Source organism: Phodopus roborovskii, unplaced genomic scaffold (assembly GCF_943737965.1).
Source record: "Phodopus roborovskii unplaced genomic scaffold, PHOROB, whole genome shotgun sequence".
Taxonomy (NCBI): domain Eukaryota; kingdom Metazoa; phylum Chordata; class Mammalia; order Rodentia; family Cricetidae; genus Phodopus; species Phodopus roborovskii.
Genome location: NW_026126418.1, coordinates 61,701,807 through 61,721,531, shown reverse-complemented (window position 1 = coordinate 61,721,531; position 19,725 = coordinate 61,701,807). Strand labels below are relative to the sequence as shown.

At 36.8% G+C, this 19,725-nt stretch overlaps 1 protein-coding gene across 1 annotated transcript in view; it reads right to left on the bottom strand.

The window, feature by feature from the left end:
- Positions 1-19,725, bottom strand: part of LOC127221897 (low-density lipoprotein receptor-related protein 1B-like) — a 229,393-nt gene that overhangs the window by 84,304 nt on the left and 125,364 nt on the right. Inside the window, exons 4-6 of the mRNA XM_051183850.1 lie at positions 8,349-8,571; positions 4,275-4,446; positions 1,066-1,209 (exon numbers count right to left, since the gene is read on the bottom strand). Coding sequence (XP_051039807.1) covers positions 1,066-1,209; positions 4,275-4,446; positions 8,349-8,571 — 539 coding nt within the window. The remainder of the gene's footprint in view (positions 1-1,065; positions 1,210-4,274; positions 4,447-8,348; positions 8,572-19,725) is intronic.

Sequence of the window (19,725 nt, the reverse complement as noted above, 5' to 3'; positions counted from 1 at the left end):
CTGCTAGTGGGAGCTTATGGAGTTTGAAAGATCAAGAATCAATTTGTATGGAATCTATTTTTATTTAGTATAGCTAGAATTGTTTGTGGTGATTTATGCACCAAAAGGACAAAGTTCTATGAAATGCAAATCTGAGCTCAGGGTTTCCCCCAATGATGTTTGTGTACATGGTGTGAATACGTGTATGTGATTATACCTTTTCATGACATGCTATCCTTTCTCAAAGACAGTAGTCCATTTAGTTATGCTATACGTTGTGCAGACACACTCAGCTTCTATCTGTAGGTCTCAAATCTAGGACCTCATTTATCCAGACAGGTTCATTAACTTCAGTCCAGATATCTTTATGTTCCCACCATTTAACTCAAATACAAAAACACAAGTTAAACATGCATTTTGTTTATTTCTTTTCTTCTAAAAATTGTTATTATGTTTGAAAATAATCATTAAATTACTGTGCCAAATCTTAAAAAAACATAAAAAAATAAAAACTTATAACAGCTTATAATCTTTGGTGACGTTTTGATAAATCATTAAATGGATTGATACTAAATTACCATTACTAATGAAACATGAAATAATGAAGTAAACTTCAGTCCCATTGCTACTGTGGGAAGGTGTGCATTGGTACACTATTGCTACATGGGGACTCCTGTCAGTCAAAGAAGACAATTATTTTGAGGATCATATTGGTTTAGATAAGAGGAAAATAGAGACAACCATGAATATGGTTCATTTCATGAACCCCATTCAGTAAATTAAAAACTAAAATAGCATTTCCTTAAAACATTCTTTGATGGCTCCCTAAGGTGAGCAAGGTTGGTAGCTATTCAGCCTGATGAGTACCTCATTCTCATTGCCTAAAATACAGGTAAACCCTGGCTTGAGAAGGGAGACTGTCTATTACACATACTTGCTGACAAATTTCACATTAAGTCTCTGGTTCTTTTCGATGTTGATGCTGATAATTAAAAAACAACAACAACAACAAAAACACCAAATAACCAAACAAAAAACAATGTATTGTGAAGTGGTGCCTGCTGGAAAAAATGTTTAACAACATACTTTTGCATGACCTGCCATCACTCCCCAAGTTGAAGCCACTCCTGCAGCGACAGGTCCTTGTCTTATAACTGCTGCTGAACAGACAGATGTGTGAACAGCCCCCTGGCAGTCCATGTGCATCCAATTCACAGGCGTGGCTTCTGACTACAACAGAAAAAAAAAAAAAAGGCAAAAAAAAAAAAAAAAAAAAACACAAGGCAAGGCAATTATGTGTAAAACTTATAAAGTAAGAACATGGAATCTTAGCAGAATGTTATATTTTCCACTATTGAGTACTATCATAACATGGGAACAAATATTAAACTCTATACAATAGGGAAAGGATTGGCAAAACATCCTTGGGATAAATTTTTAAAAATTGGAGAAATATTAATGTGTTCATACAAATGCAAATAAAACTAACATGCTTTGTTGTTTTAGGAACAAGCTTTGTGTGCTTATTTAAATGATATTTAAAATCAAAGATAAAAAAGCATTAAAAATTATAGAAAAATGATCCCACTGTAGGGACGTGAGCAAAGTTTCTTCTCTGCCACCATCAGCATATGGGCAGACACACTGGAAGAGACAGGATTTTTGTACTATCTAAACTATTGAGAAACTTTAAATTACAACAGATGTTTTTAATATTAAAGTATATTGCTATTGTGAGAACCCTGCTAATAAATAAAGTGTGTGTATGGCTGGAGTTGTAGAAAATTGGAGGCTGAATTTCCCCAAGAAAATTATGGCATGAAATGTGCTTCATGAATGTTTAGAATTAGAGAGGAACAAAATGTGACCATGTGAATAAGAAAGATTATGGTCAAAGAGATGAAATATTTTCACTGTGTTTGTAAAAGCCTGACTATTCTTAGAATTACACTTTATATCAGCTCTTAGTTGAAAGTGAGGTGAATATCATGACTGATTTTACAGCCAAACTGGTTTACTTTGAAAATAATAGCATCTTCTTTCTGTGTCCATCATTTTTCTAAGATGAAAAAAAAAAAATTGAGCGAAATGTTCTTTTGGTTCTTTTGGTGAATGCTTTTACAGATGAGTGATGTCTTAAGGCTTCTCGAGTAGCTTCGGTAATAAAACATCCTGTCATCATCATCACTTCCCTTTTTCCTTTTCATTAGCACATTTTCTTTCTTTGTTGACTATAAGCATGCAAGTGTTCCAGGATTTATGCATCTCAGAAAAGAATTAGCTTTTCATTGTACTCATTAACCTAAGGTTCGTGGTTCTCAACGTGCTTTGCTCACTTTCTGCATCTCCATTCCTTCAGCCTCCTTCAAACCAACTTCAATTGCATAGTGTCATAAAAATGTCACTGTCCAATGCTTCACAGATTCACAGAGTTAAGTTCAAAGGTCACTTGGATTTTCTGAACTGGTCCTTGGTGTCATTGTTTGATTTTTCCATTCTTGACTTACTGATGTTGTGTTCCAATGTCATTATTTGCAACAGTTATCCACATAAACATACTTCCTCAGTGTTCGCAGCTATTATAATGGTGTTAAATATTGCTTATATGTCAATCACTTCACCTGGTCTTCCCCACTGAACACATAGTTTTGTACATGCATGTATCTTTTAATATCCACATTTAAGTTTATAATAGACATCTGAAATAACCCAAAAGACTGAACTCAATCTTCACTTCTAAATTTTTTTTATATTTCATTTTTACAATATATGCTCTTTCAAATTTTTTAACTAAACAATTGTCATTATTCCTGACACTTTATCTTTTATATCCCATCCAAGGTATGTTCATAAATCCAGAATTTAACTCCTACTTTTCTTTATTTGACTACTATTGTCTTGGAACAATCTACCACCTTTTTTAATCATCTGCCTTCCCGAACAACCTGTTGTCAGTTCCATACATTTATGGATTGTTCATAAAGACCACACATATCATGATATTTTGTTGAATTGTTTCTTAGAATTTCTACAAGCTCCTCCTTGCTACATAATCTATGGCTTCCCAATTTTGTTTCCTGATTTCTTGTCCTTATTTATTTTTCTTCAGACATAGAACTCTTGGATATTCCTTGGCAATTTAACCGTGAATCACCCATGGCTTTGAGCTTATAGATCTCTCTCTCTCTGCAAACTGGTCACTCCAGAGATCACTATGCTTTTCATTATTCAAGTTTTTGAAGTACGAATTCAGCAGCATCTTTCTAGTGAGAATGCTTTTGCCTGTTCAACAAAAAATTTTAACCTCTCCATACCTGATGCTCTAGATATTCTTTCTCTGCCCTTCTCTTCTGTGGTAGTTATTGTTTCTAATGAAAAATATAATTTACATATACATTTTATATAGTATTGTCTCCACTAGGATGTAAGTTCAATAAAGGCAAAAAAAGAAAAATACTTTGTGTTTAGTTTACTAGTATATTCCCAGTATATAGAATAAATCTTGGTGCATGATAATTGCCTTTGAATAAATAGTAAATACAGAAAACCTAACATCAAATTCTAATAAACTTGTCTGCAAAGTTAAAAATTGAATTTGTTTCAAATCTGTTTGTGACAGTACACTGCCTCAGATGGATTCATATACACGGATGTTTAATAATATAGGTTAGTTTTAAATTGGGACATAAATATAGAAAGATAGTCATCTAAGGTAGTGATGTTCTGTTTTAAAATAATGCTATATAACTGGGCCTAAATTGGGCTGCTGAGTAGCATTATTTACCTACCATAAAAATAATTATGGTGTGTCTTTTGAAAACACTTAAAACTAATGCTATTCTTTTTAAGGTTTTTAATGGACATTTTTAAAAATATAAAGCTATTTGGGTATTAAATCAGGAGAACCATACCTATGACTAGTTGACACCAGGCAAGTGCCACAACAAATAACCTGGTCTGAATATTGACTCCAAAAAGTAATAGTGAAATCCAGAAATAAACCTTAGCATCTGAGCTGCCTGTCTACATACATCACAATGGAGAGCTCCTTGCTGAGACCAAACTGAGGCATCATTTTAATCCCATGGTTGTAAAAATGATTTGATAGGAGCTGAGCAGTTTGTCATTTAGACTTGAGAAGTGAGCTCTATCTATTCTATCAAGCAGACAAGCATATTTTTGCTGTCAAAACAGAGAATTTATGATACCCTCTTTAAAACCACACAGAAGCACAAGGACTATGTTCCCATTGCAGCTGATGTTATGGAGGCGATTAAGCATCTCCAATGGCTTACCTGTTGGCTGAGTTCTTTTCTGATAGGTTCGGATTCCTCGAGCATTTTCCATTTTAATTATTGACTGAATATCGGTTCCATTAAATCTGTTTATTCGTATGATATTGAAATTCTCAGAACTGGTTGCATATAAATAATCTTCAAACACAGTTATACCATAGAGATGTTTAACCTGCAAGAGCATCAAACATAGCTAAGACTTTTAATTATGCTGCTTCTAATGTGAAAGAAAAACTAGTATTACAAGTGTGAAAAATGTCCAGAGTCAGTCAGACATTATTATTTATTTTCTTTCAAAGAAACATTCCAATAATTTCTATTCATTTTAGTGGAGGATATGACACAGTAGTGGATAAAATAGTTTTATATGCATGGGAAATAATTATATTCATGTTTCACCAGGAATATACGCTTTATAGTTTCTGTCAAAACTAGCAAGAACCAGACATTGAAATGTATTCATTAATTTGCTTTGTCAGAATTCATATATTTGAGAAATTTTATAGGCGACTTGCTCATATAATCATAGATACTTAGGCACTGTAAAATCATAGCTATGTCCTAATGATCTAAGAAGTAAGCAACTTTGAATATTTGTTTCATATGGTAAAAGTCACATTTTTGTCTTAAGTTATATTAGGCTAATATTTTTTGCAGTGTGGAGTATATAAAGAAATCACATATGTGCAATAATGGTGAATAAAATTTCATCATGTCACTAAAAAATGTCATGATTTCTAAAACCTATTCATACTGGCAAGTCAAATGCCATTATGATGCCTATTGATACAATTAGATTAGTATCTTGACACTGTAACTCTGTTTTGGTAAAGGTATGTGTATTGAAGTAAGAATTGAGCTCTTGAAGTTCATAGAATCTTCCAGTAGAGTAGAAAGGAGACTAGACCCTAGTTTTATGAACTGCTGGGAATGGAGAGTAAGGCTTTTCTTAAATAATACACAATTTAAAATGATTCTGGTCTGGATAACTGGAGTTACTACTAGATATATTAAGGATTCTTATGAGAACCATTGGTCAGTCACCATTTCTAGAGACACTATCGTGAACTCTGTTAAAATACAAAGGTCTTCAGTTGAGAGTATATATTTTGTTTGTAAAAACAACTAATAAAGATTTGTAAAGCTTTCTTAATAAAATACCTTGCCAGTTCTATAGTTCTAGCTTAGATGAGCCATTGTAATACCCTCGTACTTTTATGGGGTGTGAGGAAAAGAAAACTGGCTTTCATGTTTTTTCAAGATTGTCTATTTCTTCTTGTCCAGTATAGAAATGAAAGGCAAGATTAACATAAAGGTTTGATCCATGTTAAGCTCAAAATAACTGCCCATTGTTTCATCTTAGTAACTGCTTATGCTGTGAGGGAAGGGACATGTGTATTTACTAGTATCATTTTTCATACAGCTGATTTAATAGCCAACAAATGAAGCAATGGACTATCATTGATTTAGGAAAAGATTTCCTCACATTAAAAGCTATAAACAAGCAGCATTCCCCTGTTTTTGTCAGGGTGTGAGACCTCCTCATATTGTGATTGTTATTATGATGTTCTAATATTATTTTGTAAAAGACATCAGTTCACAACCTAGAGAGGAAACCATAACTACATAAAAGACAATTGGCCAAGGTAGAAAAATCTGTTCACTTTGCAAAAACTGCTTTATCAACAGCTCCTCACTTTTCTTCATATAAATCTGTTTCTATATTTTAAAACTTTAAAGACTATATCTACATCGGATTACTTGGTGCCAGACTCTGCATATGTTAAAGGAGCCAGCCAAACACAGGCAACAGAAATAAGAAAAAAAAAAAAAAAGGATAACTAAGCATTCTAAGCATTCTATAGCTGGGAGTCTGCCTCAATTGTCAAACTACTTGCTTTACTAATTTCCAGAAAATGCATGAATGTAGAATGTGGGTTTATCATCCTAGAATTAGGGTGCCAATGTCAGGTGGCTCCATATAGTCTTCCCAGACAATCTAGCTGAACTGAAGCGCTCCAGGCCAGCCAGAGAACCTGCCTCAAAACATGCTGGATGGCACCCGAGAGAAGGGCACTTAAGGTCAATATTTGGCCTCCATAAATGTGCACTTATAAGCCTCTAGACTGCCCTCACACAGGATATAGGGATTTCACAGCAGTAAAGAGGACTTACTGCATACTCATGAGGATCAGAGATTAAATCACAACACTATTCTAATAAGCTCAAAGATTGCAAGCACCTGTAATTTGTTTCTGAGGGATCTGGCTTTCAGTCTCATAGTGCTCCCATGAAAACACAAACGTAAACAAATAAAACAAAAGTAATAATGAGGGGGTAGAGAGAAGGCAATACATTTAAAAGACTAACATTTAAAAGATTTATTTTTTAAAACATGCATATATTTGCATTTTTTGTGTGGATATGTGCATGTAAGTGCAGTGTTTACCGAGGTCAGAAGATAGTATCAGACTCCTGACTCAGAAGTTATGAACAACATACCTAGGTGCTGGGAACTGAACTTAGGCCCTCTGGAAGTGCTATTCATGCTCTTAACCATTAAGCCAACTCTATGGTATTTTAAAGTAATGAGGATGAAAACCATATGAATTACCCATTCAATTTTTAATGGAAAATAAAGTCTATCATGATCATCTTAGAAATTAATTACATGGAAGGGCATAACCAAGGTCAGCTAAAGACACTGTGCTCTTTAGGACAGTTGAAGGTATGAGGGAAACAATTGTCCCAACACCAGATAGGTTCTATGTCAACATTTTCATTCATTAACGAGAATAAATAGCATTATAAAGATGTTGAGAGAAAAAGTCACTGTAAAGGGTATTAAAGAACATTTCTACCTCAAAGTATAACAGAAATCAAAGAGATGCAATCATTAAATCTACCAACTCACTGTAAACCTCACAAGAGACTGACATAATATAAGAGTCAGATAAATATGGGGGAAAATATCAGTGAAAAGATATATTAAGGTATTTATGGATCATTGTCTAGAAAACAAAAAGGAAAATAAAAACCTTTATGTATAGGCAAGAAATATGATATTTGAAATTTCACAAAATTCTCATTGAGGAAGCACACAAATAAGTCAGCAAAATTATGTCTAGCACTATTAAAATAATTAGGATATTTTTGTGAGCACACATTTGCTTTTGTTAGCAAACTATTTTTAATATCCCATGAGACAGATGGTGGTGCAGCTCCATTTTAATAAATGGCTTGAATTAGTTTCAGAAAGTAGGCCATGACATCTGTCCTGTTTAAGGAACTCCCTCTCTCTCTCCTGCTAATATAGCACTTTTGCATCCTGGTCTTTTGTCTGTTTGTTTGCTCTCAACAGAGAAAAAAAAGAAGCAAGAGGCATCTATAGGGTCATGATTGTGATGGCTTATCTTGGCTGTCAACTTTGCTACATCTGGGATTAACTACAAGCATACTTGTGAGGGATTTTCTTTACTGGATCATTTGAGACGGACCCCCCCCCCCCAACCAAACAGGATAGTCTTAGGTAGAACAAGCTCAAATAAAAGGACATGGAAGAAGAAAGCTTGTTTTTGTTTGCTTGTTTGTTTGTTTGTTTTGCCGGTTTATCATCACTGTGGCAAGCAAGGTCAGCAATCGAATTGCTGAGGCATTCCCTTGCTGATATTAGAACATAGGTCTTTGTGATTCGAACCTAGAGTGAAGACTAGAAACTCTCTGTGAAACCTCCCAGACATCCAATCTCTACTGGATTCCTTGTCTTTCCATCAGGAAACAACCATTGTTGTACTAACCAAATCACAGACAATAGGCCACTCTAATAAATTTCCTTTACACACACACACACACACACACACACATTCACTATATTCCCTTAGAGGACCCTGACAATGGGCATGATTTAGTATCATTGTGACTAAAACATCCTCCCAAATAAAATATGCATCTTAAGTTTTTGAGCTATTAAACCTTATCTTTAAAATATTTTCAAGGCTACAATTTTAATCTTTAGAAGTGTACCATATGTTTAGTTTATTATGACAGTTGAATTTCTTACAAAATTGTACTTACTTGTCTACCTTGAACAAGAGTGAGCCTGTTTTTTCCTTGGTAGTCTACTACTCCCACATAGTCCAAGTAGAGATCTACCCAATAAACCAATCTGTTGATGAGGTCCAATGCTAGGGCGGCTGGCTGTTCTGCCTTAGAATAAACTATCCTTGTTCTGTTCATCCCATCCATGTCACATCTTTCTACTTTGGGAACATCTCCATAGTCAGTATAGAAAAGTTTTCTGTTGAAAGAAAAATGCATGTTAATATGAAAGGGGAGAAAGCATATTTGATAGAACCATCTGTAAAAAGCAGAACTTTATTGCTAATTTATTTCAGTAGTTACATCTGCTTGCTTCCCATAACCATTTCCATATAATATCTGCCATAAACAGAGGAATCTGCTAATGAATATTGCAGGGCATAAGGGAGCAGGTTAAATAACAACTGTAAAATTTCCTCAAAACCAATGACTGTGATGGGTTTATTTTTGTATCACAGAGTTTCTTTAAGCTCATAGAGCCAGTGCATCTATCCCATTAAGAAAAAGCTACTTCAGCAAGCCAAGTCACTAGGCCAGGACACGTGAGAGATGCTAGACATTATCTCCAACCTAAATTCCAAATGGTTGGTGACATTTGTCTCCTATAAGACCTAGTCTGTGGAGTTCTGCAACTGTGGAGTTTGCAGAGAGCAGCAAACCTGGAATGGAATGAAGCAGTGGAAAAGTAGGCTTGTTGTTTGCATAAATGGAAAGAAAACCTAAATAACTTGATCTCAGGATTGATTCCAAATACTTCCTGACTAAGAGAATTGCATGAAGGAAATGAAGGGCACTTCTCCATTTCTCTTAATATATTTTGAAGAAAATGTTGAAACAGAATGCTGACTTCTGGAACAAGAAATCTTTTCAAGCACTTCTGAGACTGCCGAAGGTTTAAATGCACCTGGAACACTTGAGTGTTTAATATTTGATTAGTATTCACAATGTTTAGTAAACACAAATCAATTTCAATTATCTTGACAATAGTTAACAAGATTTCCACTCATGAGACTTAATTGCATTTGTAAAGAGAAGACCAACTTGCCTTGACTTAAATATAATCTCAAGAATAATCTAATTTACAGAGACTGAGCAATATGAAGATTGCCTGGAGTATAGAATATTGGATTTTACAAACTTGGAGAATCAATTTTTAGTACAATTTTCAACAGTCTTGAATTATCTACACAATGGTGTATCATTCAAGCTAAAACGAAGTATTTAAGCTGTAATTTCAACTTAGATTTTTGCATGGAAGGCTTTTAAACATAAATGTGTAGTGTTCTGTACTAATGGGAGATAGTGTCTCAGAAAGTTAAATATTTCAAATGACAGTCCAGACAGACAGATTTCTAGTTAGGTGAAGAAGAAATAAAACTGCTCCTGTCTCATGTCCCCATCAAGAGCACCCTTGGAGCTCTGATACACCCCCATCCAACCACACCACGAGCAAACCTCACCCTATCATGTGCCCTACCCTACCCACGGTCCTGCTGCTCTGGTTGAGCACTGGGACAGAGGGTGGAGCCAACAGTCCACCCTGCTTCAGGGACTTCTCGAAGCAACTCTGAACAAAGGAGACCTGACTACCCACACAGGACCACCTGTAATTTTCACCTGCTTGGTCTCTGACCCCACCTCCAGTCCTCTGCTGGAGTGCCAGGCCCCTCCCTGAGATCCACCTATCTCTGCTGGACCACTGTGAGTACCTGCTGGCATCTTCTACTGGATACTCTTCCTTGACCCCATCCCTGGGTCCTTGTCTGCGGAGAAACATCCTAGAGAGCTTGGACCACACAGAGCTACAGATATTGAATCTCAGACCCACATAAGCCCACCAGAGAAGTACCATAGAGAGAGGGGGAGACCCCACCAACACCTACTGGAAGAAGCTATGGGAAGAAGGCAATACAAGAAAACACTTAACAACAGAAAGACAAGCATGACACCACCAGAATCTAGGGAATCTACACCAACTAGAATGGAACACAACAACAAAGCAGAGGAAGCAGAAGGGAACGACTTAAACATTACCATCATAAAAATGATAGAGGCCCTCAACGAAGATGTGAGAAAATCCCTTAAAGAAATGGAGGAAAAAACAAACAAAAAAGTGGAAGAAATGAACAAATTCCTTAAGGAAAGTACAGAAAGCCAAGAAAAAAAAAAAAAAAAACAATTAAGCCGGTGAAGGAAACAGTTCAAGACTTGAAAACTGAAATAGAGAAAATAAAGGCAACAAAAACTGAAGGAATGCTGGAAATAGAAAAACTAGGCAAAAAATCGGCAACTATAGACACAATCATAACCAACAGAATTCAAGAGATGGAAGAGAGAATCTCAGGCACAGAAGATAAACTAGAAGAAATAGATTCATCGACCAAAGAAAATCATAAATCCAACATATCCATAACACAAAACATCCAGGAAATGTGGAACACCATGAAGAGGCCAAACCTAAGAATAATAGGCATAGAGGAAGGTGAGGAAGCCCAGTTCAAAGTTGACGAAAATATATTCAACAAAATCATCAAGGAAAACTTTCCAAATCTGAAGAACGACATGCCCATGAAAGTACAACAAGCATACCAAACACCAAATAGGCTGGACCAAAGAAAAAAGACCCCGTGACATATAATAATCAAAACACCTAGCATACAGAATAAAGAAAGAATATTAAGAGCAGCGAAGGAAAAAGGACAGGTAACATATAAAGGCAGACCTATCAAAATTACACCTGACTTCTCCATGGAAACCCTCAAGGCCAGAAGGTCCTGCATAGATGTGCTAAGAGTATTAAGAAAACACGGATGCCAGCCTAGGCTACTATATCCAGCAAGACTCTCAATCACTATAGATGGAGAAAACAAGATATTTAATGACAAAACCAGATTTTCCCAATACATGTCTACAAATCCAGCCCTACAGAAAGTATTTGAAGGAAAACTCCAACCCAAGGTAACTAAGCCCACAAAAATGTAGGCAACAGATAATCCAACTACACCAGAAACCAAGGGTAAAGCAGAACTAATATATTCACAATACCACTGCCAACAACAAACCTAAATCAAACAATCATCAACATTCAATGGTCCTAACTCACCCTCAACATTAATGGTCTTAACTCACCTATAAAAAGACACAGGCTAACAGAATGGATACAAAGACAGAATCCATCCTAATGCTGCATACAAGAAACACATCTAAGCTTCAAAGACAGACATTACCTCAGGGTAAAGGGTTGGGGAAAGATTTTCCAATCAAATGGAAATAAGAAGCTAGCAGTTGTAGCTATCCTAATATCTAACAAGTTAAACTTCAAACCAAAATTAGTCAAAAGAGATGAAGATGATCATTTCATATTCATTGCAGGAGAAATCCATCAACACAAAGTCTCAGTTCTGAACATCTATGCCCCTAATACAAAGTCACCCATATTTGTAAAAGAAACATTACTAAAACTCAAAGGTCATATAAAACCTCACACACTTATAGTGGGAGACTTCAATACACCACTCTCAACACTAGACAGGACCACAAATCAGAAATTCAACAAAGAAAGAAAAGAACTAACTGAAGTTATGTCTCAACTGGGGTTATCAGACATCTATAGAACATTCCATCCAAAGAAAAAAGAATATACCTTCTTCTCTGCTCCACATGGAACCTTCTCTAAAATCGACCACATACCAGGTGACATAACAAATCTCAACAGATACAAGAGAATAGGAATAGTCCCCTGTATCTTATTGGACCACCATGCTTTAAAATTTAAATTCAACAACAACACAAATAGCAGAAAACATGCAAACTCATGGAAACTGAACAATGTGCAATTGTACCACTCCTGGGTCAAAGAAGAAATAAAGAAAGAAATTAAAGACTTTCTAATATTCAATGAGAATGAGGACACAACATAACTGAACTTATGAGACACCTTGAAAGCAGTGCTACGAGCAAAGTTCATTACACTAAGTGCCCATATAAAGAAAAGAGGATAGCCAAATAATAGAACTAAAAGCACAACTGAAAGCCTTAGAACAGAGAGAAGCAAAATCACCCCGTAGGACTAGACACCAGGAAATAATCAACTTGAGGGCTGAAATCAATAAAATAAAAACCAGGAAAACAATACAAAAAATCAATGCAACTAAGAGTTGGTTTTTTGAGAAAATCAACAAGATAAACAAACCTTTATCCAAATTAATGAAAAAGCAGAGAGAGGGCATGCAAATTAACGAAATCAGAAATGGAAAGGGGAACATAACAACAGACACAGAGGAAATCCAGACAATTTTCAGGTCACACTTTGAAAATCTGTATTCCACAAAAATTGAAAATTCAAAGGAAATGGACAAGTTTCTGGATAACTATCACTTACCAAAATTAAATCAAGAACAGACAAACAACTTAAATAGACCTATAACCCACAATGAAATAGAAGCAGTCATCGAAACCTTCCAACCATAAAAAGTCCAGGGCCAGATGGATTCAAGGCAGAATTCTACCAGACATTCAAGGAAGAACTAATACCCCTACTCCTCAAACTGTTCCACAAGATAGAAACAGAAGGTTCATTGCCAAACTCTTTTTATGAGACTACAATAACTTTGGTACCCAACCTCACAAAGACACAACTAAGAAAGAAAACTACAGACCAATACCCCTGATGAACTTCGATGCAAAAATACTCAATAAAATACTGGCAAACCGAATTCAAGAATACATCAGAGAAATCATCCACCATGATCAAGTAGGCTTCATACCTGGATTGCAGGGATGGTTTAACATACGAAAATCTATCAACGTGAACCACCATATAAACAAACTGAAAAAGAAAAACCATAAGATTACCTCCCTAGATGCGGAAAAAGCCTTCGACAAAATTCAACACCATTTCATGATAAAGGTCTTGAAGAGGTCAGGGATAACAGGAACATACCTAAATATAATAAGAGCAATATACAGCAAACCAACTGCCAACATCAAACTGATGTTGAAACTTAAGCCAATTCCTCTAAAATCAGGAAGAAGACAAGGCTGCACTCTCTCTCCATATCTCTTCAATATCGTACTAGAAGTTCTAGCTAATGCTATAAGACAACAAAAGTAGATCAAGGGGATCCAAATTTGGAAAGGAAGAAGTCAAACTGTCTCTATTTGAAGATGATATAATAGTTTACATAAGCGACCCAATAAACTCTACCAGGGAACTCCTACAGCTGATAAACACCTTCACCAAAATAGCAGGATACAAGATAAACTCAAAAAAATCAGTAGCCCTACTTTTTTCAGACAACGAAGAGACAGAGAAAGAAATCAGAGAAACATCACCCTTTACAATAGCCACAAGCAACATAAAGTATCTTGGTGTAACGCTTGCCAAACAAGTAAAAGACCTATATAATAAGAACTTTGTGGTTTTAAAGAAAGAAATTAAAGAAGATACCAGAAAATGGAAAGATCTCCCATGCTCTTGGATAGGTAGGGTAAACATAGTAAAAATGGCAATCTTGCCAAAAGCAATTTACAGATTCAATGCAATCCCTATAAAAATCCCACCACAATTCTTCACTGACCTTGAAAGGATAATAATCTACTTCATATGGAAAAACAAAAGACCCAGAATAGCCAAAACAACCCTATACAATAAAAGACCTTCAGGAAGCATCACCATTCCTTACTTTAAGGTCTACTACAGAGCTATAGTTCTGAAAACAGCCTGGTATTGGCATAAAAATAGACAGGTAGACCAATGGAATCGAGTTGAAAATCCTGATATTAACCCACATACCAATGAACACCTGATTTTCGAGAAAAAACAGCTAAAATTATACAATGGGGCAAGGACAGCATCTTCAACGAATGGTGCTGGCACAATTGGATGAGGGTGTGTAGAAGACTGCAGATAGACCCATGTCTGTCGCCATGCACAAAACTCAAGTCCAAATGGATCAAAGACCTCAACATCAATCCAGCCACATTGAACCTCTTAGGAGAGAAAATAGGAGGTATCCTTGAACAAATTGGTATAGGAGACAGCTTCCTGAACATAACTCCAGGGGCACAGACACTGAGAGAATCAATTAATAAATGGGACCTCTTCAAAATTAGAAGCTTCTGTAAGGCAAAGGACACAGTCGACAAGACCAAATGGCAGCCCACAGACTGGGAAAAGATTTTCACTAATCCTATATCTGACAAAGGGCTGATCTCCAAAATATACAAAGAACTCAAGAAACTAGTCAACAAAACACCAAATAACCTTATTAAAAAATGGGGTACAGAACTGAAGAAAGGATTCTCAATAGAGGAAATCAAAAAGGCTGAAAGACACTTAAGAAAATGCCCCACATCCTTAGCTATCAGGGAAATGCAAATCAAAACAACTTTGAGATACCATTTTACTCCTGCCAGAATGGCTAAAATTAGAAGCACCAATGATGACTCATGTTGGAGAGGATGTGGAGAAAGGGGAACACTCCTCCACTGCTGGTGGGAGTGCAAACTCATACAGCCATTTTGGAGATCAGTATGGAGGTTCCTCAGGAAAATGTGAATTAGTTTACCACAGGACCTGACAATCCCCTTCTTAGGCATATACCCAAAGGATTCACATCCATGCATCAAAGATATCTGTTCAACTATGTTCATAGCAGCACTATTTGTAATAGCAAGAACCTGGAAGCAACCTAGATGTCCCTCATTTGAAGAATCTAGAGACAGGAGAGAAGCCTTAGTCCCTACTTCACATGACCTGTCAGACCTACATGACCCCTACTGGATGACATTCCCCTACATATGGAATTGGGGTGGGGGATGGGAGGGTGGTTAGAGTGTATGTGAGAGGGCAGAGTGGGTAACAGGGAGGGAAGGAGGGAGAGAGGAAGGGAGGGAGTGAGCGAGGTAGGGCAGAAGGGGGGAGGGAGGGAGAGTGAACTGGGTTCGACATGTAATATAATATATTAAATTAAAAAAAAAATGCTTTGACTCCAAAATTTACGTTCAATGACAAGTTACTGTGGAAAAGGATTTCTATTTTTGTTTCCACAGAAAATGAAAAGCTGTGGATTCCTTCCATACTAATGTGGTTTGATCAAGCCAGACCACCTGAAACAGAATACCAGGTGATTCTACATTCAAAACATCTGGACAAAGCAGCCTGACAGACTACAGCCAGGATTTCTGAATCTTCTTCGAATCCCCCACTTTAGTGCCCGTTACCAGTAGGACGTAGTTTGGAAATAACAAAGCCCAAAATTCCCAAATATTGTCTATAAATATTTGTTTTCATTTAAAAAAAAAGAATATAACCCACCACTCCTCCTCTCTCTCTTTTCGTGTATTTCCCTCTCTGTTCCCTCACCATTCTAGTATCTCCTCCTTTGTCAGTCTTAGCTAATTTGATTATAACTCGTCCCAGTTAAATTTTCACAAGTAGTACTTTTCTTATTTTACAGAAAATACACAAAAGAAATGCATAAGAATTCCCATTCTCATGTACTTTCTAAGCTGAAGTGTGTACACTATTGGTATTGAATTTCTATCCCAGGGCATAAAGCTTATTCGTGTGCTTTCCATTTCAAATTACTTCACTTCACATAAGTAAAGAGAAATTTGTGTAGATACTGAGAGAAGCAGAAGCTGGTAGACTATGAACTGTGTGATACCTAAGGTCTGTTTAGATATAAAGTGAAGCAAAATTGCCCAGCAGTTAAGATAGAAGAGTAGTGGAGCTTGGTTAAGAACACTAGGGTACTTGGGATCTCAGAATCTACAATGCAGTTTAGAAAGCCAGTTCCAAGGTATCGTATGGGCTCTTCCAACCTCCACAGACACTGTTCAGAGACATGAATGTAAGCAAAACACTTAGACACATAAAATGAAATAAATCTAAAACTCATGGAAAACAAAACAAACCAAAAGACATATCTGGATATGAAGACTTATCTGAATCCTTTATTGGATCATATTCAGAAGAAACAGAAAGTACAGTGAAGACAAGAACTCTGGAGGTCTACTCTTATAGAAATAGACAAAAGGAGAAGAGAGGACAAAGGAGGTCAGAGAAAACAGACGTCTGTAGATGTCTGAGAGAATCATTCTAAGAAGCATTGGAATAGTTGGCTGAGCCAAACCTCACAATTATAAATGACAGTATCCTAAAAGAGGATGCCATTGAATTTGATATTTATTAAAGAAAGTATAAGTAGTCTTGTTTCGTCTGATAGAGAATAGTTTACTGATATGAATTCAGTTATAATGGGCAATACATAACCTGTTCTTCTACAAGTGATAGTAAATATCCTGTCCATAGTAGAGAACACAAACACACACATATGGATACATACATATCTATTTTTATCCCTCAGGAGTGGGTGAAATTTATATTAGAGTTACTGTAACCATTCTTATTATGATGTTGAACATACCTTTAAAGGCTTGTGTTATTCCTGAAGTTATAGTTCAATATAGTTCAGTCTAAAGGACCTCTGACAGTGGAACCAGGATGTACCCCCTGATGCACAAAAGGACTTTGGGAGCACATTCCCCCATGGAGTGTTCCTTAATCTAGAGGCAGGAGGGAGGGCCTAGTCCCTAATCCAAATGACTTGACAGATTATGTTGATATCTCTTGGAAGGCATCACCCTCCCTGTGGAGTGGAGGTGGGGGGAATAGGATGGGGCCCCCCATTTAAAGAACAACAACAAAAAACAAGTTTATGCTTGTTTGTGTGGTTTTTCTGAAGCATGTGTATGTGTGTGTGTGTGTGGGGTGTTGCTTGCTTGCCTGCCTGTTAGTTTTTTCTTGTTTTCTGGTAAATCTAAGAATTGCTTTAGCCAGTGGTATATGCTTGCACAGGGCTGACAAGCTCTTATTCAAAAGAACACAGACTCTCTGAATGCACTGCCACATGTCATTTGTTTTTCTCTGCTACCTTCTGTTAGAATGCAATGATGGCTTTGAGAATGAGGTAAGAGATTTCCGAATAGTTCTCAAAATTATGTCACACTATTTACACTTGCTCTAAAAAACTGATGGTCCAGTACAAGATGTTTCACACAGCAATAGTCACAACACGAACTCTGAAGCAGGTGGATGAAATGTTACAGGACTACATATGCCAGATGTAAGAATATCTATAGAGCTCTGATCATGGCCTAGCAAACACTCCATGACTAATAATCTTGTATTAATGATGGTAACTAAATTGTTTCCATTTCAACAAAACAATATGTAATTTGTTTGGAAGTATTAATATAGAGAACTTAATTTTGTATTCCTGCTTTTAAAGTAGTTTAATGCTATAAGAGCATTAATTGTAACACACTTTTATATTTTTTTCCATTATATTTTTCTTCTACAAATTTGAAGAAAAAAGCAATTTGCTACATTACGTAGAGTAATTAAAGTATACTCAGAATTAAAGTAAGAATATTAAATATTTAACACTGCAATTCTTGAATGCAATAGTGAATCTGAAAGGGTAATGAGTCTCTCTTATAAGAGCTTAAAATTCAAATTCCATTAGCTGTTGCTATTTGAGCTTGTGGAAGATAAACAATTAAACTATTTTCTCTGTCCAGCTAAGCCTTCAAGACAGTTATTTATTGATTTTTACTTGTTTGACGTTTTCGCTTCTGCTATTTGTGAAACCTCTGTTGTCCTTGGTTTTCAGTCTATACATAAACACACAGAAATTAAACTTGACATGCAGGCTCCCACTCTCAGCGAACATCCCTGGATTCTGAAAATAAGCCTTCTAATATTTTCCCCCAAAGTGTCAGTGGATTGGATATAGTGGGCAATAAGCCTGGCCTGTTCTGCATGCTTATCTGCAAAGTGCAGCCCCTCTAGGGTAGTGTTCTGGGGGAGCTTCAGCTGTATAGACAAAGCTTTAATAGCAGCATACCCTATCCCTTCAAAGAGAAGGTTACAGTGAATACATGATGACGGGCAAGGCTCTTCAGCATCACTGGGACCTTCTCTGTAAATGGTTTAAACTAATATTGTAGTGTTCACCCATGGGCAGAAGTGTTATAATAGTTCAAGTGAACAGGAAGGGTAGGTTGTAAGGAGAAAATAATCCTGGAGCCTCTGCATACAGTGGGAGACAGAAAGGAATAGGAAAGAACATGGTTTCCATGTTTTCCTTGCTCAGGGGCTCATCCCCACCCATGGCCTTTGACCGGGAGACCCAGGACATTATCTAGACCTCCAACAAAGTTTTCTATTTCTTTGAGCTGGCTTAGGCTGCATCCATGGTGGAAACCATCATGCCCTGGCTAATCTATTATGATTCTTGATGAGCCCACATTCAGAAGATACTTTCTAAACTGTTGATATAGTAACCAACATATGATTTGGGAAACATTGTGTTGAAGGGCTGGCTCAAGAGTATGATTCATTCCAAAGGAGTTACATATAAACCTTATATATTCATTTGAAAACCTGACTCTTACATAAAAAGAAAATAACTCTAAAAATGTAGAGGTTATCCAGCTCTCTTATTCACTGCATTCTTGTCCATTATTGAAGCATTATTGTTGCTCTTTCTGCCTCTGTGGCTGGACATATTAGAAAGCAATTCCCTTTTCTTAAGTGTCACCTGTGTCACTTCCTCTCCTTCCTGTTGTAGTAAGAAGGGACTATCTTCCAAGGATGACTCAAAAAGGAATGCATAGATTTCCCTGGGAAGAGGAAATATGAGAAATCTTCTGGGTTAACTGGGTGCAGTTGTGTGGTGGACTGAGAGATGGAGATCTGAGGGAGTAGGTTGGGTTGACTGGGTTAGAGAGGAGGGGTTCGGGAAGGACAGAGGGAGAGAATAACAAAAGAAATGGGGGGGTTGCAGTTAAGGAGATTCATCAAGGATGACCCCCACGTAAGAATCCTAGCAAGTGAGATGTGGCCTGAACTTGCCATCTACTGTAATTGGATTAATGATTGCCTTAATTGTCATTAGTGATTCTTTATCTGGTAACTGATGGAAGCACATGCAGAGATGGACAGCCAAGCACTGGGTTAAACTCTGAGACTTTTACTGAAGGAAGGGAGAAGAGAATTATAAGCCAAGGAAGGGGTCCTGAGGAAAGAACTCACAGATCCAGCTGATGTGAACTCATAAGAGCTCATGGAGTCTGGACCAGCAATCACGGAGCCTACATGGGACCAACCAAGGCCCTCAGCATGCCTATGACCATTGTGTAACTTGGTCTCTTAGTAAGGCTTCTAGCAATGAGATCATTATTTGTCCCTGGTGCTTAGCTGGCTTTTGGGAACCTTTTCCCCATGCAGAATTACCTTGCCCAGCTTTTAAACAATGGGAGGAACTCCATCCTGCCTCAACTT